Source organism: Sinohyriopsis cumingii, chromosome 8, assembly GCF_028554795.1.
Source record: "Sinohyriopsis cumingii isolate HCF-2022 chromosome 8, ASM2855479v2, whole genome shotgun sequence".
Taxonomy (NCBI): Eukaryota; Metazoa; Mollusca; class Bivalvia; order Unionida; family Unionidae; genus Sinohyriopsis; species Sinohyriopsis cumingii.
Genome location: NC_142968.1, coordinates 63,736,681 through 63,764,096, shown reverse-complemented (window position 1 = coordinate 63,764,096; position 27,416 = coordinate 63,736,681). Strand labels below are relative to the sequence as shown.

Genomic DNA, 27,416 nt, shown 5'->3' with positions numbered 1-27,416 from the left:
AACAAGTATTCTTTATTGCACTATCATTCATCTTGATTACAGGTAGAGAAACAGGCTAAATACTTTCTTACCCCAACAGAGGAAAAACAGCTGATTCATCACTTTGAATTCATCTTGAGAGAATTTTGTGTCAGATTCTTGCCTCCGATGCCAAAATATGTTTTGGTAAGTATCAAGGTCATTTTAAAGTTTTATCTTGGGTAGTGGAGGAATTTAAGTTAGCCTAGTTAAGAATGGTTTTTAGCTCACTTGACCATGAAGTCATTTTGTCTTGTATCATCCATTCACAGTTGTTATTGACAGCATCCTCTCAGAATTGACTCAGCAGAATTTGACCTAATCATATTTGAAAGAATCCTGTTATTAGGCTGTTAAATAATATTGGCCATTGATTGTTACTAGAAATAGAAATACCTAAAAATGCCTTCATGTCCACTTCACTGAATTTGACCAATCTTGACAGAAAGCATCCAGGTATGATGGTTTTCAGAGATGCTAAGATGATGCCACATAAATATCTTGAAATGCCTTCTCCAAAACGGTTGAATGGAATTTGACTTGATAGAAAGCATCATGTATATGACAGTTTGCCTATTGAAACAAGGGAAGTAAAGACGAGGACAATGAAGAATCAGGGTTGAGTGGGTCACAGAGCTTTGAGTTACAGTTTAACAGGAGAGCTTTGTAGAAAAAAATAAAAAATAGATGTTAATCACTAATTTGAGAATACAGGATGCATATGTTTCAATAAAACATGCTATAAAAATTAGACAGTACATCTTATGGATTAAATTGAATGATCTCTTATACAAGATGAATAACAAAAAGTGAAATAAAACAAGTAATACTCTAAGGGGTTAAATTATATTATGGATAGGGTTGGTTTGGAAAAGAATGGAGGGTGTGCAATCTTGTGAATAAATTTGGTTCATTAAACTCTATAGTCATGGGACTCATATGTTGGAGATTCTGGAAAGAAGCCCACTTAGATGTACCTTTCAATTTTATGGAAGGCCCAGCCCTGTGCATATGTGTGTTTGTGTGTGTGTCTAAAATTAAAGACAACTGCCACCAATATGAATGGACAATGTGGCAGCCAAGTGCCTCAAAAGTTTCTTTTCCCTCTAGTTTCAGCAAATATCTGTATTCACAAGCTAACATGTTAGTTACACAGTTGAGCAATATCAGCCATTCTAGGGCCTCTTGTAAATGGTACATGTTTAATTCCGTGTTTTCATTATGCTTTATGCAGCTTGTCAATACATTGTGGTCTAGATGTTCTTCACAAATGATTTTAGTTTGTTTTGGAAAAAATTCATTCTTATCTTCATACCATACTGGTCTCTTTTAGTATCTTAATAATAAATGTTTTCCTTTCTTCACTTCTTGAAAATACAGAATTATAGAGGAAATAATTACTGTTACATCAAATGAAATATAAAATTATAAAGGTCGAGGGTTCAGTCCCTGGCTGAATCATACCAAAGACTTATTAAAAAAATGGTACTAACAGTTGCCTTGCTTGGCACTCAGCATTAAGAGGTTAGTGTTAGGACTGGTCAGCCAGGTGTCAGGATAATGTGACTGGGTGGGACATCATGCTACATGTCTGCGGCATGATGCCCCAGTGCTAGACTTCACTATAAACTGCCGCACTGCAGACATGATAACGATATGAATGAAAAATTGTTAAAGCTACGTTAAAAATCCAAATTGCACAGACACACACACACACACATACACACACACACAAAATTATAGATGATATACAGTTGCATCAGCTTCTTAACATGAATGCAGTTATATTCACTATGCAGTTATATTCATATTGCTAAGCAAGATGTAAATGGTCAGTTATTGATGCAAATGTTGTTTGCTTGAGAAAGTGGGGGTTAACAACTATATGTTGTAAGTTGTTTTTAGAGTCAATACAGAATATAGAGAAAGCATGGCTTATTTTATACAGTTTAGTTGTTTATACTGAATATATAGATACTATGGCTTACTTTGTACAGTTTATTTGTTGATACTGAATATAGATAATATGGCTTACTTTGTACTGTTTTAGCAACCCCAGTCATTTTTTTATATATTGAAATAACTGCGAACACTTGCTTTCTTCATATAGATCTGTTTAACAGCATTCCAAAACAGTTTATTGTTTTAAAATATCTCTATTAGAAAAAAAGTTATTTAACTTTTAAGTTCCAAAATATTTACAAATTTCTAGAATTTGTGTCTTATGTAAATGTATTCAGATTATGTGGCAGTCGCAGAACTGAAGTAAAATTTGATTTCTATAAAAATGTTATAACTTTCTTATTTGTTGAGATATTATTATGAAATTTGATATTCTGATTTTTCCTGCTGAATGCATTACTCTCATTAAATGTGTTGTCTGACTTAAATATTTTCATTTACAACTGAAAATCATATAAAAATTTCACAACTTTGATGACAGTTAACTTAATACAAATATATCACTTTAGCAAGAGTTCATATGCAAGTAAAACAACTTCGAAATCAACAAAAATGCAATGTTTATTCATAAATGTGATTGAAACAATGTTGCAAGACCTAATTTAAAGCATACTGTGATGTTAAACAATATCATTTATAATTTCATCAACATCTTCTTCAAGTTTTGCTACTTTGTTCTCCTTGTCTAGTATTTGAGATCTAATCATTTCACAGTTGTCACATTTGGCATTACATCTTTCAGCATCATCAGGTACTAAAGAGTCTCTCTGTTTCAATTTCAAGCAGAGACTTTTAATTTCAGTTCTTAAATGACTGTTGCTTTTCTGAAGGGACAAGATCTTTGATTTCTCACTATTTCTTTTCTCAGAAATAACTCCTACTTGCTCTGTCAATACAGTAATTTTGTCAGCTGATGCTTGGTTCTCATTAGTCACAGTTGCAAGCTTTAGTTCACTTTCTTTCAATTTTTCAGACATCATCTTTATTTGGTTCTCTTGCCTGCTGACTAATCGTTTCAAGCCACGCAATGCATGCAAGTGTTTCTTTGAGGTCTCATCTCTTTTATTAACATTCTGCACAGAATAGTGACCAATCCTGTTTTTAATGTTTTCTATCTTCTCAGTATTTTCGGCAATTTTCTTCAGAAGTTTTGAGCACTGTTTCAACTGTTTCTTTTTTGAATACTTAAGTAAGTTAGTTTCTTTTTTCAGAGTTTCATCATCATTATCATTGTCATCACCGTCAACAAGATTACCACTTGCCTGAACATCAGTGGGCTTTTTCTTAGTGCAAAATTTATTTTCACTTAAATTATCATTTTCTATCTGCTGAATAGTTTCCTTTGTAACTGCTTCATCACAAAACAGTGTTTGTTCAGTTTTTTCGTGGTCAGATATGGGCTGAATGTGGCATTCATTAGCTCCTTTACATTTTTAAACCCAGAAACTTTCTTTTTGGCAACAGGTTTTTTTTTTCTGTTCACATGCTCTACTAACTTTTGTTTTAAGAGATTTCACATTCACACATTCAAAGTTGGAGTTCAACTTTGAAATAATATTGAACAAGGCATATAAGTTTTTGCCACGGTGTTCAATGTATGAATTTATTTCAAGTACAAGTCCATTTGTTAGTTCCTGAATAGGATTCAAGTTAGTTTCATCTTCTAAGTCCCGTGATGTTATATTTAGCTCCTTGCAGAATGGACCAGGGAATGCAGCCATCTTTCACTTAGAATGTTTCAATATCATATACCTGCAAAATAAATAATCACTTTCAGACTTTGTATTTTTTATTCTATTTTGAAAACATTATTGATCCTATCAAATGTTATCAATGCATTTTGAATTTAAGATCCCATATGAAGTGTGCGTGTAATTAATTTGCTACGTTTGTCAAAGTAAAAAAAAAAAGAAAATTCATACAGAAACTTTGCATTTGTCTGATAGTGATGCGATTTTATACTCATAATTTTATCAAACAGTGTCCCATTACAAAATTTAAACAAATGCATAATGAATATCAGGTTTAATATATTTTAAAACCGATTAAAGTTTGTCAGTTGAGATATTTACAGCATCAAACTTTAGCCTATTTATAGCGGACGAAAATCTACGCTTTGCGTGTTCATTTTGCGACTGCATACTGTCTAAACCGTACAACAAGCATTAATACGATAAAAACTATACAAAATATCATCTTACCATGTTCTTCTGGCACACCAATTTGTACGTAATTAATAATAAGGTTAGTTGGAACATCGGTTGTGGAAAAGTTGACATCGTCATCAGCTGTTAGAAAATTCAAATATGGCGGACAATGTCGACACAGGGAGATTCAAATATTTTACAAATTCGATGCTCATTGCGGGTGGTTTAAAAATGTTTCCGATATATAAATTTGGTATCAAAATAAAGCTTGGAATATGCCGATTTTGATGATATATGTTGCATTTATTTAAATTGTCTAACTTATGGTCAAATCTGCGTAAAGTTTGAGGGATTATTTCCTTGTGTAGGAATATCACAGGAACGTGCTACAACCACTGACTGAATTGTTTACATCTTCTCTGATTGGATTGAAAATTTCATGAATATTCATGAAGTTTTAGTAACCCGCATTTTGCTACAAAGAAGAGTAGGGTCACGCGATCGCGGCATGATCAATGCTTTTTCCAGTGACGCGTGAAATCGGTAATTTTTGATGATTATGGAGTAATAATTCCATTAATATAGCATCAAATATAAAAAGAAAACAAGCCCATTATAGATAATTTTATTAGCTTTTATAATATATAAAATGTGTTGCAATCAAATGGCATGTATTGATTCTGCAATGAAAATTCTACACTTGGTCAACAGTTTCATCAAATTTCCAGGTAAACTGGCGTCTTGACCGTGTTATACTGGGGTTGCTAACTGTTTAGTGGTTGATATTGAATATATAGATACTATGGCTTACTTTGTACTGTTTAGTGGTTGATATTGAATATATAGATACTATGGCTTACTTTGTACTGTTTAGTGGTTGATATTGAATATAGATACTATGGCTTACTTTGTACTGTTTAGTGGTTGATATTGAATATATAGATAATATGGCTTACTTGGCAGAGTTTAGTTGATATTGAATATATTAATAGTATGGCTTACTGGGTAGCTTTTAGTTGATGATACTGAAAATATAGGTTATATGGTTTATTTGATAGGGTTTAATTGATGATACTGAATATATAGATTGTATGGTTTATTTGGTATGGTTTAGTTGATGATACTGAATATATAGATGAGATGGCTGATTGGATAGGGTTTAATTGATGATACTGAATAAATATTATATAGATGATTTGTAATACCTTGTAGGGAACTGCCTTAACCTACTTCAAGAGATTCTATGTTCACAACTCTGTCATGGACTATCATCCTCGAGATGTCATGTAAGTATGTGTATTAACTCGTTAGGTTTACAGCTCAGTGAAGTTAATGCTTTAACAGAGGTCTCGGAAATGCTTAATCACGCATATTTGGAGGCATATTTTTTTATCTTTGATGCAGAAAATCACTTTATATACAGGAGTCCTTGTACACATGCATTTGCTGCATGGCAAATTCAAGGGCTTGCCAGTCCTGCTTCAGCCACCTGCTGAGTGGGAAAATGCGTTGATCAATTGATCATTTTAGCTGTGCTGATATTTACAATGAGAAAATTCAGTGGCTGAAAGACCCCCTTCCCCAGATGTACATGTTATCATTGTAAGAGTACATTTGAAGATCATGACCCAATAGCTTGGTGACAAGTTCAAAGACTTGACTAGCTGCAGAGTGGTGGGGAAAATGTGCTGATAATTACATTGACTTAATTCAGAGACAGATCCAGTGATGTACGTTTGTATAAGAGTACATCAAGTGAACAACTTTAGCTTTCATTATTGTGTTCGTTTCAAACTGTAGCTGAATAAGTAGTGCGTGTGACTTTGAAATCAAGACATGTTGAGAGTTAGACAAAATGCTGTTGAAAATTGGGATAAGTATGTTGGGTCAAATTGACAAAGATTGTAATGAGATTCAACAGAGTGCTAAAAGTTGCTAGAACTGATATTTCACATGGAACTCTGTGTGTAATGCCTAGCTTAGAAGTTGGAATACGACCTTTCCTTGACCTGATGTAACTCACTCTCTAATGGACAAACAAGAGTTATGTCAGTGGTGTAAAGAAGTTAGGAAATTAAACTCACTGGCAACCACTGGTTCTACTCATCTGGAAATTTAGCCACTTCAGGTATGCTCAATATGCTTCTGGTAGGGGACTTCAACTTTTGCTGGTGGTACTCATGTTTTTCTGAAAATAGGAGTCCTGGACTCCTAGTTTTAAAATCCTAGCGAGACCTCTTTTTAACTTAGTAAGTTATTATCCCTTTGCCAATAATACTTGAAGGGAATACAGGCTCTTACCTTTTGGATCATGTGTTTGTTTACATGCTACGCAAATAGAGTTTCTGTGGGGAAGCCATGATAACTCAGTTGGTAGAGCACCAGAGTTGTAATCCAAGGAATTCATGATTGATATCCACCCAATCATGCCCTGGTCAATTGCCTTTTTCACACCTTGGGAAAGGCAGTTTTTATTTATTTGGGGCACGATATAAGGCGTTGTTAAAATGTGTTCAAAAATGTGTTTGTATGTTCATTTTTCTATATATTTTTTATATTCTTGCTATCATTAACTTTTTTTCACATGCAGATACAAAAGTTGACATGTGGATGTTTATCAATGTGAGTAACCCACACATATAAAATCTAGGTCACTGTCAACTAATTTTCATGCTTTAGAAGTTTTTTTTATATCTGCAGCTATTCTTTACACCATAAATACTTATACCTTGTTTTTTTACCTGTATGTATGAAAATTGTATTGAGATGCATCTCAAGATGAATAAAATCATACCAAACTATGTCATTGAGACCCAGTTTTCATGCTTAAGAGACTTTTGTATTTTCAGCTGTCAGTTCATGACATTCAGAATGTTTGACTCTTTTTCACTTACAGTCATGAAGTTGGTAAGCTGTGTCTCATAAAGATTAATAAGTAGGTCACTGTAACTCAGAGTTAACACCTAAATGTCTTGTTTTCAGCTATTCATTCATTGTGCCCTCAATATCTTATATCTTTTAACCTATAGGCATAAAAACTGATATGTAGATGCATATCAAGAGAGTAACTATGCTATTCCAAATCTAGGTCCATGTGACCTAATGCTGTTGCTTTAGGGCTGTTCCATTTAAACATACATGGTACCCAGGGAAGGCAGTTTTTTAAACTATATGCCAAGGTACTTTGATTTCAGAGTTCACATTAAAATAATAAGAAAATTCTAAATTGCATTTCGGTGAGTAACCAACACTAAAAGTGCCTTCCCTGGGTCCCAGGTATGTTTTACTAGAACAGACCTTAGTGACTATTTATAATTTTAGCTGTTTGTGTCTTACACTCCCAATATCTTCAAACTGTATTTCATTTTCACTTATGAAAAATAATTTCTGGAGAAATCTGAAGGGGAGTAACTCAGCCTCTAACCAATGTTTACATGCAGTAGGGCCTAACATGATGCAGTAGCCTTATGAAAATCACTTTGTCATTGGTCATTCCATCTGTCCAGCTTTTGTGCATGGTGTAACCACCAAACCAGTGCAACCCTAACACATAACTGGATGCAGTTTGGTTTGTGAATTGCCTGTTGCATGTAGATGTACTTGTTAAAGGTTTCACCTGTTCAGGTCCAATTTTAATGGAATTATTATGCATTTACCATTAATTTAAAATTTTCAGAACAGCTCATTCATTTAATCAGAATAAATTAGGAAACATTTAGCATATTCTGATACATTTTAGTGAAAGCATTGTCTCATAAACCAAAATGTGCCATTTATGGGTTTTTATCTTGTAAACTCTAATTAGGATAGAGTTATGGCAATTTAAAATTGACTTCATATCATGGAATGCTGCTTGTAATGGGCATGGCTTAATAGCCATTCATCATATTCTGATGCAATTTGGTATGAGCATTGTACCTTTTATGGGTTTTGTTTTGTCAACTTTTGTACAGAGTTATTACATGGGACAATTACCTTCATATTTTCGCATGGAATATTTTTTGTGACTAGCACAACACAATAACATCTGACAAATTCTGATGCAGTTTTAGTGTGAGCATTGTCTCAGGAACTTAAATATGCATTTATGGATTATGTCTTATCTCCATTTTGGATAAAGTTGTGACACTTGATAATTAACTTCACATTTCCATTTGGGATGGTGCTTGCTGTACCCAGAATAGCTAAAGAACCATTCAAAATATTCTGGTGTAGTTTGGTATAAATATACTTACTTGCGCTGTTTGTGTGTTTTGTTTCTTCTACTCCATTTTGCACAGAGTTTTGTCACTTGTCAAGCAAAATATTGTCTTTGCATTTAAACTTGGAATAATGCTTGCAATCAGCATAAGCTAACGAAACATCCAGGCTAAGCATAATTTGATGAACTTATGCATGTACATTGTTGAATAGACACTGATGTGTCTTTTATGGGTTTTGTCCTGTCTATGCAATTTTAGAAAGAGTTATGACCCATATTAATCAATTTAATATGGTTACATGGGATGTTACTTGTAGTAATGAGCCTTGAACATGGATTTCAAGCATTCCATATCATCATGTAAAGGTATGGCCTTAAACAAAGAAATATGAGCTGGGAAACCCAAGTTAGGAGAAAATGGATATCCATTTTCTAACTTTGGTTTCCCAGCTCAAGTTTCTGTTTAAGGCCATAAGGAGAAAATTGCAGGGACCTGTGTGATATACCCATCACTGATAGCTCTAGTTTTTCTGTTTAAGGCCAAAAGGAGAAAACTGCAAGGACCTATGTGATATACCCGTCACTGATAGCTCTAGTTTTCTGTATAAGGCCATAAGGAGAAAACTGCATGGACCTGTGTGATGTACCCATCACTGATTAGCTCTAGTTTTTCTGTTTACGGCAAAAAGGAGAAAACTGCAGGGACCTATGTGATATACCCATCACTGATAGATCTAGTTTCTCTGTTTAAGGCCCTGGGGAGCAAATTGCAGGGACCTGTGATGTACCCATCACTGATAGCTCTAGTTTTTATGTTTAAGGCCAAAAGGAGAAAACTGCAGGGACCTATGTGATATATCTGTCACTGATAGCTCTAGTTTTCTGTATAAGGCCATAAGGAGAAAACTGCATGGACCTGTGTGATGTACCCATCACTGATTAGCTCTAGTTCTTCTGTTTACGGCAAAAAGGAGAAAACTGCAGGGACCTATGTGATATACCCGTCACTGATAGCTCTAGTTTCTCTGTTTAAGGCCCTGGGGAGCAAATTGCAGGGACCTGTGATGTACCCATCACTGATAGCTCTAGTGTTTCTGTTGACAAAGATCTGTCAGGTTTATATCTATTTATTACCAAATTAAATGAAGAACCTGGTTCTTGTTGCACAATTTATGTTTTTTTTTGGCAGTTGATGTTTTAGTTGCAATATGGATTTATCAGTTAAAAATCCATTATTGTATGTTGTTGTTCAAGTTTAGATTTACATTGTAATCATTGAAATGGCCTCACTTCGTACTTATTCGATACACACATTTGTGAAAAATGTTATGGCAAATCAGGTAAAATATTACCCATTTAAACTGACAATTGGATTAGTCAGTCGTGACCTCTGTCAGATATATAGATATTAGACTGTGTGGGATACCCTTGATTAGTTACCACTTTTCTCTCAGAAACAGTTCTAATATATGAGACTTTTGCATATACATGTTAGCTATTTCAAATTAAGCACAACTTTTCAGTTTTCTGACTGTCTTTGCTTTAAATTGGAAAGCCAGCATTGTTTCATTAATGTGTAGGGTGCAGTTTTGTTCTTTTTCAAATTATTTGCTATTTACAATTTTTCCTTTCTTTCCATATTTGGCTATTCTGGTCCAGAAGAGCTTATGAGATGGTCTGATGTCTATCATCTATTCACCTGTTAGCACAATTTTCTTATTACTACCCCTCTAAAACTACTTTGAGAATTGCCTTGTGTGAAATAGTACTGTTTATCTCTGCTTTCAGGTTGACATCAGTATACTTGGCTAGCAAGGTGGAAGAATTTAATGTCAATATCAGTCAGTTTGTGGGTAACCTAAAAGGAGACCGGGAGAAATTTGCCAGCATTATTCTGGGCTTTGAACTACTGCTAATGGACAAGCTTCATTACCACCTTACTGTACACAACCCCTTCAGGCCACTGGAGGGTTTCTTTATTGACCTAAAGGTATATCTAAGTCACATACCTTTGTTCTGTGTTTTTAAAGATTCTGGTTCACACATAACGGAAAAGTGAAATAAATAAATTAAACAAACAAATGCTAGATGCTCTGTCTTGTTGGCTTCCATGGTGCTTGATCGAAAAGGCTTACTAGTCTCAGGTTCAATCAGACTCAGGTGTGGCTCATTGAAACCGGTGTGGCTCATCAAGACTCTGATGTGACTCATTAAGACTTGGGTGTGGTTCATCAGAACTCAGATGTGGCTCATTGAGATCATCACCAAATCAAATTTTTGTTGTGAGAATGAGTCTTTCCAAAAATATTGTTTGAATGATTTATTTGGTTGATGCGATCATAGTTATGGGGCTGATTAGATGACATTTTGTTTTGTGTATGCATGGGCAATTATAACTGATGGAGGCATGCCTCCAGGTAAGTCATCTGTCTACAATGCGATATTCAGTTATATCCTGTAAGTTATACATTTTCAATTTACTTTTAGACTAATTGGTTGCAAACAGTGTATCAAGAATATTCAAATCAAAGGAGGTATGACCTTTCAGTAACCATTTGAAATAGTTTTACCAAAGCACCCTCTGTAACAGAAAACAATTAAACATTTACCTTAATCTTATTTGGCAAGACCATGGCATTTAACAGTCATTTTAATCATAGCTGTAGCTATAATTTCTTCTCTCTTTTTGTTTTATAGACCAAATTCAAGGGCGTTGATGATGTCGAGAAACTGAGAAAAGGAGCTGAGGAATTCCTGGATAAATCTTTGGCGACTGATGCATGTCTACTTTTCTCTCCTTCACAGGTAAGTCCATATGATCTTCATCATTTGTCATTATTGATATAATATTTTGTCCTTCCTTTTCATATTTTCAATTTTATAAAAGTTTGATGCCAGGTCATAGCATTACATAATATTACACAAGGCATGTGCATAATATTACACAAGGCATGTGTATAACATTACATAATTCATGTGTATAACATTACATAATTCATGTGTATAACCTTACACAAGGCATGTGCATAATATTACACAAGGCATGTGTGTAATATTACACAAGGCATGTGTATAACATTACACAATTCATGTGTATAACATTACATAATTCATGTGTATAACATTACATAATTCATGTGTATAACATTACATAATTCATGTGTATAACCTTACACAAGGCATGTGCATAATATTACACAAGGCATGTGTATAATATTACACAAGGCATGTGTATAACATTACACAATTCATGTGTATAACATTACATAATTCATGTGCATAACCTTACACAAGGCATGTGCATAACCTTACACAAGGCATGTGCATAATATTACACAAGGCATGTGCATAACATTACACAATTCATGTGCATAACATTACACAATTCATGTGTATAACATTACACAAGGCATGTGCATAACATTACACAATTCATGTACATAACATTACACAAGACATGAGTGTAACATTATACAATTCATATTCCTAACATTGCACAAGGCATATGGATAACATTACACAATTCATGTACATAACATTACACAATCGATATGCATAACATTACACAAGGCATGTGCATAATACATAATTCATGTACATAACATTATACAATTCATGTTCAGAACATCACATAATTCATGTACATAACATTACACAATTCATGTGCACAACATTACGCAATTCATGTGCATAACAAAATGCAAGCCATTTACTTAATATTACACAATTCATGTGCATAACATTATACAAGGCATGTGAATAATATTACACAATTCATGTACATAACATTACATAATTCATGTACATAACATTACACAAAGCATGAGTGTAACATTACACAATTCATATTCATAACATTAAAAAATGTATGTGCATAACATTACACAAGGCATGTGCATAATATTACACAAGGCATGTACATAACATTACACAAGGCATGTGCATAACATTATACAATTCATGTGCATAACATTATACAATTCATGTTCAGAACATTGCATAATTCATGTATGTAACATTACACAAGGCAGTACAGAATATTACACAAGGCCTGGACCACTAATCATGACAAGAAGCACTTGTTGAGGGAGAGGAATGTTCTTGGAACATTCATTGATATTTGTCAGTTCAGTACATTCTTTGTAACCAGAAATTAACTTTTAAGTTATCTGATTGGATAGTCACTTGATTTTTGTACCCTCTTATTGTTTGTAAAGAAAGTCTAATACATGCATATTTGCTTTCATTTTAATGAAAGAGATTTTTTGCACATTAAACAAGGCATGTACATAATGTTAAACAAGGCATGCCATGATATATGCTTTTATTGTAAAATATGCTTTTGCAGTGATATATGCTCTCTGTGACATTTGCTAATGTTCTAATATTGTAAAGGCTGAAAATTACAGCTCCATAAAGTGACACAATTGCCATTAGCTGGCTACCATGTTAGCCATGCACTGCAGTGTTTTAGTTTAACAGGGACTTAGTTGAGAGTCCAGGCTATTTTAAGACTATGGGGACCTGGAATGACTAGCATCACAAATGCATAAGCTGAAGCTGTAACATTTCTCTTTTATTCAGTCTGATGAGTAATTAGAAAGAAAAATTAGAGAATTAACTGAAACATTTAATGATTTGTCAGTAAGATCTATGATGCTTGCTCCTTTATAGTCATTACAGGATATAGTTTGGGTCTAACAGAATTAGCAGCACAAAAATTTGTACTTTAAAAACATTTTATTACATATTAATTGATTAAAATTGCTAAATTGGGTGACTTGAATCAATATCTGCTATATTGAGAAGTACAAAGTGATTTTGGGCAATGTGTCAGGTCAGAAGCGTTGGTTATTAAGAACCTTCTAAATTTATTTTGTCATTAATTGAATGAGGAATTCAATTAATGGCAGTTCCTGTACACCATTTTTCTGGAAATATAAAGTGCTGAATGCCCTCTGTGTACTCTACAAGTTTCTGTTTACATATATTTATAATGAACAATTTCCATAGACCACTAATCATGAAAAGAAGCACTTGATGAGGGAGAGGAATGTTCTTGGAACATTCATTGATGTTTGTCAGTTCAGTACATTCTTTGTGACCAGAAATTAATTTTTACGTTATCTGATTGGTTAGTCACTTGATTTTTGTACCCTCTAATAGTATGTACAGAAAGTCTAATACATGCATATTTGCTTTCATTTTAATTAAAGATATTTATTTCACATTAAATTTTACCAAATTTACATATAAGTCAAGTCCATGTGCAAATTACACAGACCTAGAACTGCTGTTGTATAATGTTCCAGCAGATCTGGGTCTGCATACATTGTTAGGAGTAATTAGTAGAATTTAACATAGATTCTGATATGCTGGTGCATTATACTATGGAAGGTAAGAGTGTGTTGTTTACAGTTGGATATACTTTGTCAGTGAGTATATACAGTACCTGCGTTTTGAAAATTTGTACACAGTCCTGTTAATCAGAAAAATGCTTTAAGTGTTGTATGTTTCAACCATGTTTCTGATTTTCTTCTTTGTTTTTTTTTTGACTGCCACAAACTGTTAGCCCATTATTAAATGCTATAACTTATCAATAAAGAACATTGGTTATTGAATATAGACCTACTATAAATTATCCATAAAGCCCTTTGGTTATTGAATGTTAACCTGCTGTAAATAATCCATCAAGCACTTTGGTTTATTGAACATAGAGCTGGTATAAATTATCCATTAAAACACTTTGGCTGTTGAATGTAGACCTGCTATAAATTATCCGTAAAACATTTCAGTTATTAAATGTAGACCTGCTGCTTAGAAGATAATGATGATTCTTATATAAGACTAATTGTTAGTATTTTATGATTAGGCAACACATTTTCTTTTTTGTTACAGCTAGCACTTGCCGCTGTGCTATCCAGTGGCTCGAAAGAAAGCATGAACTTGGAAAGGCAAGTGATACTATTCAGAATGAAGTGACAAACTTGAAACAGTAGGCCATGTTTGGCTTTTAGATAAAAATGATGAGTATATTGAAAAGTGTGTTGACCGTGTAATGAAATAATAGCAGATAAATACAGCGTTGCATATCATCATATGTTTTTTAGTTCTTAATTTAAGTAAATCTAGAAAGAACTAATTGGATCCATTAAGAGATGTATTCAGCAACATTGTTGTAAAAGTCATAGGGCATGCTACCGTGACAAAGTGAAATGTATGTAGAATATATGCATTACTCTTGTGTCATATGGTCATATTTTCCGCTGGAGAAAATTGACGCACACATTTTGTTGCTGTGCGTTTTTTTGACACAAAGGATTTTCATAATGTGATCAGGATTTATTTAATACCCAATGCATTGGACGATGGATGGCATCGTATTTACTTCGAGCATAGGCATTGACTGGTTCCCCGCTGTGTTTGCTCCTTACCTTGCGCTCCTCTATTCGTATAGCAGAGTGCAACGCAGGGAACATTCGAAACAATGAACCAGACTAGCATAGGCAATGTTATGAGGGAGTAGCTTCCCCTAATCTCTCGAGCTCTCACGCGATTTCCATTAAGCTCAGCAAGCCGTCATCTAGATGTTTAATCTCATTGCTTGATGCACTAGAAAGTGATCTCCAGATGAAAATGCCATGCACTAAAAATCATTAGCGAATAAAGTGAAAGAAGCAGAACACAGAAGAGTAACTGTGGATCTAACCTTAATGAAAAATGGAGAAAATAATGCCCTTGACTGGAATACAGTATTCATACATTATGATTACCGGCGTGACTTATGATTGCCTGATTGCGAAGACTGCAAAACTGAATAATCCTTTCTCGACAGTGTTTTAGAATTTCTAAAAATCTACCCTTGTTCGCCACAAGATATCTGGAGAACACATTATAACCCAAGACATTCTTTCACAACAAAGAAATCAGTAAACTTGCAGAGACAAACGCATTATTTGGATTACAAAGTCAGTGGGTCATTGCAGATTTTGTTGGTTTTTAACTTTGCTGCAATAAAAGATAGTTCTTAAAGTTCAAGTGTAACTTATTAGAAAGAAGATAATCATTATCCTCCTTGATATTGGGATAAATATGTTCTAGGACGAAGTACAATGAAACCAATGATAGTACACATTTTATGAAAGGCAGTAATTTGACTGCCATGTTGTTAAAGATTTATTTGGCTTTTCTATTGGCTTGTATGCACTGTTTTGGGCTATAATATTGCTTCATATTGATTATCAGGAGACTGTTAAAAGAATGACTTTAAAAGAAAAATGAACTAATAAAATTATTCTTTGAACGGACAATGCATTTGTTTGTTAATTGTGCATGTTGATTTATTTGTATGTTTAGAGAGAGAGACTGTTGTGCAAGTTGCAATATCCTATTTGAAGCTGAAAAAGTACGAGTCATATGAAAATTTGTCAGTACATTTTTGACCCCCACATTTTTTATTTGACCCCCAGTTCTGACACCAAGGTTTTTTTTTTACCCTCAATTTTACACCCCTGGGGGATACACTGCTTCAGAGGTATGTAAGACTATCCTAATGGTCATTTTTTTCTCACCAGTCACCTGTTCACAATGGCCAATCAGTCCTCACAAGCAGATTGACTATATAAATGTCCTGTATGTAACAGTCACCTGCCTTCTGTGGTGAATAGCCAGGTGTTTCCTAACCAAGCAATGGTTTCACCCTGCCTTAAGTAGTCACTAGACTGTATCTACATTGACTGTTCAGTCTATGACAGCTGAATTTTTACTTCATGAGGAAAGCATTTTTTACAAGGGAATAATGTGATTCAATGTGCAAACGTTGTCTAGTTTGCTTGCACTCATACCTCTAGTCATGTTGTCGGAGTAACTCAAAGGTGTCATTAGATCAGATTAAAAATCAATGCAGTTTTTGTAATAAGGGCAAAGGGTTGAAACAGTTTGTTTGCTGGATGGTGGGAAAAGTAGCCGTGTTATCATGGCAGAAATGGAAGTTGCCTTTTGGGCCAGTGAGACTGGTATCATTAAATATCTTCTGTTTTCATGTGAATTACAGCTAAGTTTACACATCTGTTGTCGTTGTTGTTGTTGTTGTAGGGTTTAATGACATTTTTCAGCACACGATTGGCTATATATGGTGGTCAGTATTAATGGTGGAGGAAGAACCTAGGAAAACCCTGGAAAGAACCACAGACCCACGAGAAGCTACTGGTAAGCTTTCTCACATACCCACATTTTTAATTTAGCTGAATCCGAGACTTTACCCCACGCAGACAGAGGTGAGATGGTAGTGATCCTTAACGGACAGTACTTTAGACCACTCGGCCACCCTTACACATCTGTAAAGCAGGTGAAGTTTTGGTTCATAGGTCATGATGAATTGCCATACACTGCCAATTTTTGATTTTTTGTTCATCATGGACTTCACACACAAGCTGACAGTCTTTTGATCTTGGTGAGTTGAGCAATTGACTCGAGATATTTTTATGGTATTAATAAGATAAGACCGGAGGATATATTTAATGATATCTGTAATGATTTCATTTCTAGGATGGATTAAAGTGAGTAGGATACAGTAGTCTTGGGTGGAACATAAATTTGGGAGGGAATAACATGCCTGTAATTATGCTTTACATTTGTTGTACTGTGCATAAAGCAATATTGATAATGTAATAATAACAGTAAAAATAACAATGACTGTTCCGGTGGCCTAGTGGTTAGAGCATCCGTCTTGGAAGTGGAAGGTCATGGTTTCGAACCCTGGCCGATTCATACCAAAGTCTTACAAAAATGGTACTAACAGCAGCCTCGCTAGGCGCTCAGCATTAAGAGGTTAGTGTTAAAATTGGTTAAGATGTCTGGTATTTATGTACATAAATAATAGTAACCGCTCTGGTGGCCTAGTGATTAGAACATCTGGCTCGGATGCAGGAGGTCGTGGATTCGATCCCTGGCTGAGTTATACCAAAGACTTATTAAAACAATGGTACTAACAGCTGCCTCGCTTGGCACTCAGCATTGAGAGGTTAGTGTTAGGACTGGTCAGCCTGGTGTCATTATAATGTGACTGGGTGGGACATCATGCTACATGTCTGCGGCATGATACTCCAGTGATAGACACCACTATAAACTGTAGACATCGTAGCTGTATGACTGTAAAATTGTTAAAACTACATTAAAAATCCAAATCATACATACACATTATGGACCCCAACTAGCACTTTACAGTGAGGGAGGAATATATACAGGGGACCACTGACATTATGGACCCCAACTAGCACCTTACATTGAGGGAGGAATGTATACAGGGGACCACTGACATTATGGACCCCAACTAGCACTTTACACTGAGGGAGGGATGTATACAGGGGACCACTGACATTATGGAATCCAACTAGCACTTTACAGTGAGGGAGGAATATATACAGGGGACCACTGACATTATGGACCCCAACTAGCACTTTACAGTGAGGAAGGAATATATACAGGGGACCACTGACAATATGGACCCCAACTAGCACTTTACAGTGATGGAGTGATGTATACAGGGGACCACTGACATTGTCGAATCCAACTAGCACTTTACAGTGAGGGAGGAATGTATACAGGGGACCACTGACATTATGGACCCCAACTAGCACTTTACAGTGATGGAGTGATGTATACAGGGAACCACTGACATTATGGAATCCAACTAGCTCTTTACAGTGATGGAGTGATGTATACAGGGGACCACTGACATTATGGAATCCAACTAGCATTGTACAGTGAGGGAGGAATATATACAGGGGACCACTGACATTATAGAATCCAACTATCACTTTACAGTGAGGTAGGGATGTATACAGGGGACCACTGACATTATGGAATCCAACTAGCACTGTACAGTGAGTGAGAGATGTATACAGGGGTAGATCTAAAAGAGGTGGCAGATCCAATGGAAACACTGGAATGCTTCCTTAAGTAAGTTTCTTTTTACAGTTAGATGGTTATAATTAAGCTTTGGAAATGCTTCCTCAGATGCTTTGCAGTATTGTTTATGCCCACTTCTCAAATGATATTTTTGGATTTGCCCTTGATATATTTATATTTTTGTCTTCTTTCTTACAGTTATGTGACTGATGTCTTGTTAGTAGGGGCAAAGGAAGATGAACTGAGAAAGACAATTTACCAGATTAAGCGTAAGTGGTTCTAGTAAATCATACATTTTCTGTGTAACTTGTATTAGGTTTCTAAAATGAATCAAACAGTTTGTTCCTTCTACTGAAACCTTACCCTTACTTTTCATGTCATCCTGGTGCACCATCCCTAACATGTCCAAAAAAGTAAAATAAATAACAGTTTACTTTGGCAAATCCTTTCCAATAGATAATTCAGTGAACTCAAACAGATGTAGTATCAATTCATATAGCACACAAGCTACTGTGAACAGCAGATGTGCAATTATATAATGCACCAGCAGATAAGGGTTTACACTTTCTGCTTTCTAATTATAAACAGAACAGTCTAGACAGGGTCTGTTCTAGAACTGAACATTTACAAGGGAAATCATCATTTGAAGAAAATGGGCAGTTATATAAATATGAATGATTTAAGAAATAAACTCTGGTAGGCTTTGAAAATATGATGTCCAATGTTAGCACATTCAGTTGATTTGTTCCGTCATCAATCTGTCCATTAACACAAGACTGTTACAATACTATTTCTAAACTACTTGGAAGATTGCAACAGAATTTTTCATACACTCTCACTTCAAAGTCACTGCTCTGGTGGCTTAGTGGTTACAGCGTCTGTCTCGGATGTGGGAGGTTGTAGATTCAATCCTCGGCCGAGTCATACCAAAGACATACAAAATGGTACTAATAGCTGCCTCACTTGGCGCTTAGCATTAAGAGGATAGTGTTAGGACTGGTTGGCCTGATGTCAGGATAATGTAACTGGATGGGACATTATGCTACATGTCTGCGGCATGATATGATGCCCCAGTACTAGACATCTCTATAAAACTTTTACACTGCAGACATCATAGTGATTTGACTGAAAAATTGTTAAAGCTACGTTAAAAATCCAAATCACACATTCTTACTTCAGAGTCTAGTTGGTCTTAATCAGAATGGTGCTGCTAAGACATCTATTGTAGCCACCTCAGAAGCCGTCTTGAAAATATTGTTATCACTACTCCTGAATGGATGGTCGTCTCAGCATTGAGTTTTAATGAAAAGACTTCTTATGATGTCTGGTTGGTCCTTAATGAAAATGGTGCTGATCTGATGCTCAATATAGCCACCATGGCAGCCATCTTGAAATCCTTTTTTTTGCTTCTCCTCCTGAACAGGAAGTCATATTGATATCAGCTTTTACCAGAAGACTTCTTTTGATGTCTAATCAGTTTTAATGAAAAAATATCTGCTCAGAGACATCCATTATGGCCACCACAGAAACTCTCTTTGAAATCTTGATTTCAGTTTTTTCTTCTCAATGGATGTTCATACCAACTTTGGTTTCATTAAAAAATTCTTATTTTGCCTAGTCAGTCCCAAACGAAAATGGTGCCTGTCTGATGTCCAACATGGCAATCATCTTGAAAATCTTGTTATTGCTACTCCTGAATGGAAAATCATCTACATGGGATTTTCGTCAGAAGATTTCTTATGATATCTGGCTGGTCCTAAGCGAAAATGGTGTTGCATGGACAACTGATATAATCACCACATAGATCATCTTGAAAATCTTATTGCTACTCCAACTGACTGAATGGTTGTATAAGCATGTGATTTTCACTGATAGATGTTTTATGATGTCTTGTTGGTTTTAATTGGAAATGATGCCAATCTTATGTCCAGTATTGTCATTAAGGCAGCCATCTTGAAAATTGTTGTTGGTACTACTCCTGAATAGAAAGTCATATTGGTGTGGAGTTTTCACCAGGAGACTGCAAATAATGCTGGCAGGACATCCAGTATTGCAATTGCTGTATTGAAAGTTTTACTAATGCTTTTCTTCTTGATCAGCATGAAACTTTCACAAGAAGAATTCTTATGGTGTCTAGTTGGTCTGAAAGAAAAATTGTGCCAATCTGATCTCCAAAATGGCCACCTCACAAGTAGACTTCTTATGATTTCTACTTGGTACTAAATGGAAATGGTGCTGATTTGACATCCAGTATAGGAACCATCACAACTATCTTGAAAATAATATTGTTACTTGTCATATCAGCATGATCTTTTTCATTAGAAGAATAATTGGTCTTGAATGTAAATGGTGCTGATCTGACCTCAGATATGGTAGCCACATTGAACATATTGAAAATCTTGTCATGAATTCTTCCGAATCAACATCTAGTTTTCATCAAAAGTTTGTTCTAAATGAAAATACATTCGTTATGCCTGCCACCATGGTTAATTTCAGAATCTTAATAGCCCTAAAATAACAGACATTGTTTCAGAAGAAATAAATTCCTGGAAGTTCTTTTTGAACCAGTTGAGCGACAGTCCCCTTGATGGCATATTGTTTAGAAATGAGCATGAATCTCTCAGACCTGATCTGTTGTTGTTTTAGGGTTTATCTGCATTTTTCAGCACACGATAGGATATACATGGTAGCCAGTATAAATGACAGAGGAAGCACTCGGGATGGGGGGGGGGGAAACCCAAAAAGAACAACCAACCCACGAGAAGCTAGCAAACTTTCGTACTTACCCACATTGGCCAAACCTGAGACTGAAACCCATGCAAGCAGAGGTGAGATGGCAATGATCTGTAACGGTGAGTGCTTTAGACCACTCTTCACTCAGGGATCCCACCATGATCTGCAAGTACTTTATATAGATACTGATCTGATGGCACATTGTATTGATCCTTATCTGCTGGTTCATTATATTGGTTCTAACTTTCTGGTACTTTGTATAGACCCTGATATACCATTATGTTATGTTGACCACAATCTGCCTGTACATTATTTAGGACCTTTAAGTTATCTGCCCCCATTTGCCAGTTCATTATTTTTGGTTTGCTGGTACTAGGCATGGACTCTCATCTGCTGGATTGTTATTTAGACTTTAAACTGACATTATGTGATATGGGCCCTTTTGTGCTGGTACTTATAATGATCTAAATCAGCCAGTACATAATACCTAGATATGCTGGTACATTTTGTAGACTATATTTGTTTGGTATCTGATATAGACCCTGATCTGCCAGTATATTATATGGACGTTGATATCCAGTATCTGGTATGGGCCTTGAACTGCTCGTACATTATATAGAACCTTGATCTTCCAGTACCTGATATAGTCCATGGTCTGCATATACACAGACCTGCCAACCCTTATGATTATGTTGTCTTGAAAATTACCCTTAAAATAGAGAGTTAGGGCATACAAGCAAAAACTACAGAAAAATGATTGCTCCTGAAAAATCTGGATAATTGATTTGTCCATGTTTGATTTGGATCTGGGTTTCATATTAGAATTCGTGAAATTAGTCAGGAAACCAGACTAACTTTACAGTCACTTTAAACTGCACCTATTTGCTCATGCGAAGCATCTGCATGATCAAACTGATTGATTATATAATTTTGTTTTAAAATGGTGTCCAGAAAGCGATGCATTCTGTATGAAAAGATTTTCTTTATTTTTTGGCCAGGTATCCGCTATATTGTGAAGAACCAGGAGCCATTACAGAGAGATCACATTGGACACATACAGAAGAAACTAGAATTGTGTCGCAACCAGGAAAATAACCCAGAAAGTGAAATGTAAGTTGTCTCAGTCCTGTTTTATTTGTTTGTTGCCTTTTTTAACATGTTAATTGCTATTTCATGTCAGTGAAATGATAGCTAAATACCTTTGTCAGAAAAGTATAGATTCAGTTGACGTGGTAGGATATTAAAGTCATGACCTTTGGATTACAAGCATGATGCTGTCTCTATCAACTGAGCAATTATAGTTCACCTGAACCAGGGGTCCAACTGTTTTTGCTATCTTGATTAGTTACTCTAACTTTAAATAGTTGATGATTTTTAGCAAAGAAGCTGAAAGGTTTGGATTATTTTTGTGATTTATTTGCAAGTTGTCTTATTTTTTATACTTAATCTAGATCCTGTCGGAAAGATTAAAATCAGAATTTTTATAAATTTTTCTTTTTGGTGTGAAACAGAGACTTTATTTTGCTATACAATCCATGACTTCTTGGACCATTAGGTCATTGTAATTCTTGGGTCAGTTGTCTACTTGATTTTCCCAGGAAGGGACAAATCCTGGGTCAGCTGTCTACTTGATTTGCCCAGGAAGATTCAGGTCAAGTTGAATCTTCTCAAACAGTCACAGTCCTAGGTATTTCATCCCTGTCTGGACTGAGTCCTTCATGCCTGTCTGGACAGAGTCCTTCATCCCTGTCTGGACTGAGTCCTTCATGCCTGGCTCTTGTCAGGGAAGCCTAGTTAAGGAAAGAATTTAAACCTTTGGTTGTGGGAAAAATCTTGTGAAGAAGATTACCCACCACTTAGAAGGTTTATGAGGAATAGTGGCATGTGTTCAGTCACTTGTGCAAAGTGAACAACATTATCTCTTTTCGAGTGCCTTAAATCCACAATTGATTTTTTTTGTGTGGAGTAAAAGTTGGCTTCTGTTTCATGATAACTGACACTTTCAGATATCATGGCAGAGGGAATATTGGTCTTCATGAAGATCCATCAATTTTCTTGCCAGTATTCCCTTAAATAAACCAGAATCTTCCACTTTGTTTCCAAAGTGGAATCTACCTTGGGCTCTGACTTGGTTCAAATTCAAGTAAATTCATGCTTTTAGCCAGAACTTTGAAGAAGTTGCTGTCATGCAAAGTGTGTTTCCCGATAGCTTTAGCTTCAGATGCATGGCAAATGAGTGACAGGTCCTCTCAGTGAACTTGAACTACCTGCAGTTCAGATTAGATGGTACTATGATCCTAAAGATGCTGCAAGGTTTTGTAGTCAAGAATATGTTGCCATTAGTGGGCAGTTAGAAAGCTGTGGTACATCCTGTCTTCTGAATAGATATGTCAAGAGAAGTGTTCCACCAAGAAACTGTCCATCTGTCCAGACTTTCATGCATTTTTTTGAAGGACACGGAAAAGTCGTGGAACATGATAACATTTGTTTCTTCCAGTTATTAAGACCAGAAAAGAGGATATAACCCCGTCAAGCCATTTCATGATGAAGTAGGTAATGGCATACTCTGGTTTCACAATAACAGAGTCATCTCATGAAGATCTTAGCTCATGAAATCAAAGCAATCTCAGTGAGCTGCACTTTTGAATGCAGTGTTTTTAGTCCGAGACCTAATAGAGGCAGTTGGCAGGCATGCATATTCAAACTAACTGAGATTTATTTAGGGGTTGAGCTATGCAGAAACAAAACATTTTAAGCAGGAGGGTCCTATGACTGTATTTCAGATGACCACTAGACCCAGTTGTATAGTCAAACCTGCCCTTACACCTTACTCAGTGGTCACCTGTTCACAATGGCATTTCCAATTTCACCACCAAATGACATAAATAGTTACCTTGTATGAAATGTTCATCTGCCTTCCAGTCAGAGGCCAGGTGTTTCCTAACTGGATTGTGGTTGCTCTCAGACTTAAGTGGTCATTGGCACATATCTACAGTGACTGCTCAGTCATTGCAAGCTGAATTTTTGCTTCTTGAGGAAGTCGTTATTTAGATAAAAGAATATCATGTCAGTTGATGAACAAACATTTCTCATCTCATTTTTACTCCAGTCACTTTGACTATGTAACTCAAAGGTGTGAAATATATTAGTTTAAAAGGCAAGGCAGGTTTTGTTATTAGGGTGGAGGGTTGAAGAAGTTTGTTTGCTAGATGGTGGGAAAAGTAGACGTGTTGTTGAAGCTGAAATGGAATGGACTTTTATAACTTGTTTTTGTTACATTAATGTGATCGGGAAATTTATTTGAAGTAGAAAGAAAAAATGTATGCAGATTTTTAGAGAATGCTTACCTAATTGCATTACTTAAAACTCCCTTCGATGCAGGTATCATAGTTGATGTAGGACTTAACATTATTAATTAGTCAGAAAAATTGGAATTAGGATACAAGGGATAAATATTACATGGAGTATGCATGGGTTTGGCTGTCAATGATTGGTTGATAATTAAAAGCAAACGTTCAGTAAAAATCTTTTGAGAGCTTATCCTATTTGTAACTGAAGAAAAGAGAAAATCCTTCTACTAACTTGACTTCAGAATACTCATTACTGAACTTAGCACAAGATTCTTTTAGGTGTGGAATTGAAAACACGTGTAAATCAAAAGACAAAGCAGGAAATATGGCCTTCTCCACTGAAGCTTGCATCAACAGTGAGCCTGTACTTAGAAATATAGGTTTGGTCAGGAGAATTCAGACATTTTAAGTTCTTGAAATTTTAATGTAATTGTGTTTTCATGGGTTTACCATGGAAGCTGAAATAATAACACGAGTCCTGAATTGCTTAGCTTAAAACTAGTGACATCTAGTGGTGGCAAGGGTAGGTAATGGGCAGGATTCAGTTCCTACCCTTGATATGTATGAAACAGCAAGAAAAGATCATTTAGGGAAGGCTGGATTTAGAAGGAAGTGGAACTTAGTTCCTAACGTTAATGAATTCAAGTAAGTATTCTCAACACAACATAATTTGCTGAAAAATGTCCTTTTTCATACTTGAGATGTCTGATCATGAAGCAAAGGCTATTAATACATGCAGACTCCTTTGACCTTAGTATTTAATGGAGTTTTTTTTATCATTAACATGACCTTAACATTTTGTTTTCTTATTCAATTCGTAATGCTTTCTGTAGACAAAATAGGAGTGGTCTTTCTACCTTGTAAATTGGTGATGTACACACTGTTTCTTCCTTGTCATTTTGTAAATTGGTAGAGTACATCAGACCTGCCAATACTACTGAAAAAATTGGAGAATCCCAATTTTTGGACCTATCTCCAGATTCCCCAAATTTTAAGAAAAAATACCAAGTTTTCAACTCCTCGAGAAAAAAAATCCATTTTTTTTTTTACAAAAACATTTTCCGTTTACCTGTTTCTGTATCTGGTTTTTCTGTGTCTGATATGTTTCTTAGTTCTTTACCATATCTGGCTTGATTTCCGGTTTTCATCCGCAAATACAAAGAGAATGTCTTACAGTGTGGTTCTCTTTATCTGACCCCATCAGCAAATCACATCAACATAATGGATAAGTTTCTCAGCAAGAATTGAAAAAAGAAAGGAAGTAAGTGATGAACTTTCACCAGCCAAGAAAAAGAAATGGGATCAAAATATAGGACTGATTGGGAGAAGCAGTTTGCTTTCATTCGTCCATCAACTGCCAAAGTTGCTCACAGCATCTTTCAATACGATGTAGTGGTCTAGATGACATTAATAAACACAGTGTAAGTGTTGCAGATGTGTCTAAACAATCTGTAGTGTCATTTAAGGATGTGGCCTCTTTCTTCAGCCAAATGGAAGGAATCAGCACTGATATCTGCATAGAGAGTTTCAGCTTTACCAAATCTACAATTTAGATGCAGAATTGAATGTGGAAAGAGCAGATCATCAATGGGTTGCTCTCAGGGAGAAATAAAAAAGGATGGATCTGGCCAACTGTTGTTTCCAACCCTTGGGAGAGTAATGCTATCAATACTTTCAATACCGTATAGCAACAGCAATGCTGAGAGAGCATTCTCAATGGTCAGAAAAAATAGAACTAGCCAAAGAGCCAGCCTGTCAGCATCAACCCTGTAAGCTATTCTTGTTAGCAAATTTGGCACCCAAGGACAAATAAATGATGAACTTTTGCAGAAATGCAAATGTGCAACATACAATGGACTGAAATAACAAAAGTAGACATCTTTATCATGATATATACACCTTCCTCTTGTACCTCCTGATTTTTAATGGTGATTTTCCTGATTTTGGTTTTTTCAATGTTGGCAGGTCTGGTACATATATTATTACTTCCTTGTCTTTAGTAAATTGGTAATGTACATGTTGTCTTTCTTCCTTATCATTTGTGAGTTGGAAATGTACATGCAGTGTTTCTTCCTTGTCATTTGTGAGTTGGAAATGTACATGCAGTGTTTCTTCCTTGTCATTTGTGAATTGGTAATGTACATGCTGTGTGTCTTCCTTGGTATTTGTAAATTGGTAATGAACATGCTTTGTTTCTTCTTTGTCATTTGTAAATTGGTAATGGACATGCTGTGTTTCTTCTTTGTCATTTGTAAATTGGTAATGTACATGCTGTGTGTCTTCTTGTCATTTGTGAATTGGTAATGTACATGCTGTGTGTCTTCCTTGGTATTTGTAAATTGGTAATGTACATGCTGTGTGTCTTCTTGTCATTTGTAAATTGGTAATGTACATGCTGCGTTTCTTCCTTGGCATTTGTGAATTGGTAATGTTCATGCTGTGTGTCTTCCTTGGCATTTTTAAATGGGTAATGTACATGCTGTGTCTTCCTTGGCATTTTTAAATGGGTCATGTACATGCTGTGTTTCTTCCTTGCCATTTGTAAATTGGTAATGTACATGCTTTGTGTCTTCCTTGGCATTTGTGAATTGGTAATGTTCCTGTTGTGTGTCTTCCTTGGCATTTGTAAATTAGTAATGTACATGCTGTGTGTCTTCCTTGGCATTTGTAAATTGGTAATGTACATGCTGTGTGTCTTCCTTGGCATTTGTAAATTGGTAATGTACATGCTGTGTCTCTTTCAGCTACAAAAGGAAGCTAGATGAGATGTTTGAGGAGGAGGAAGAACTGCAGTCCAAGAAAAGAGCCCGCATGGAAGAGGTTTGTAAAACTAACTGCTTCTGAGACATAGTTTTTCATGCATTCTTCCTTTTATCCTGGGGTTGGACAAATTCGTATACAATGTATGCCATTTATTTGACATGATATATGCAAATATTATAACACTGTAGTTTACACTGATTTCTCATTGCATACAAAGCTGTGGGCTGAAAAAAAAACCTTTGTGGTAGGTAATAAACATTTCCCCTGCTTATGTTCACAAACAGGGGAATAAAATAATATTTAATTTGCAAGGGACTTGTCTGTGCTGTGCTT

At 35.5% G+C, this 27,416-nt stretch overlaps 1 protein-coding gene across 3 annotated transcripts in view; it reads left to right on the top strand.

The window, feature by feature from the left end:
• Positions 1–27,416, top strand: part of LOC149793680 (cyclin-H-like) — a 40,622-nt gene that overhangs the window by 6,286 nt on the left and 6,920 nt on the right. For all 3 annotated transcript variants that reach the window (XM_089967655.1, XM_089967654.1, XM_089967652.1), the window contains exons 3-10: positions 47–165; positions 5,340–5,413; positions 10,117–10,318; positions 11,026–11,133; positions 14,227–14,282; positions 18,436–18,506; positions 21,969–22,080; positions 27,065–27,140. In XM_089967655.1, the coding sequence (XP_089823781.1) occupies positions 47–165; positions 5,340–5,413; positions 10,117–10,318; positions 11,026–11,133; positions 14,227–14,282; positions 18,436–18,506; positions 21,969–22,080; positions 27,065–27,140 (818 nt within the window). The remainder of the gene's footprint in view (positions 1–46; positions 166–5,339; positions 5,414–10,116; positions 10,319–11,025; positions 11,134–14,226; positions 14,283–18,435; positions 18,507–21,968; positions 22,081–27,064; positions 27,141–27,416) is intronic.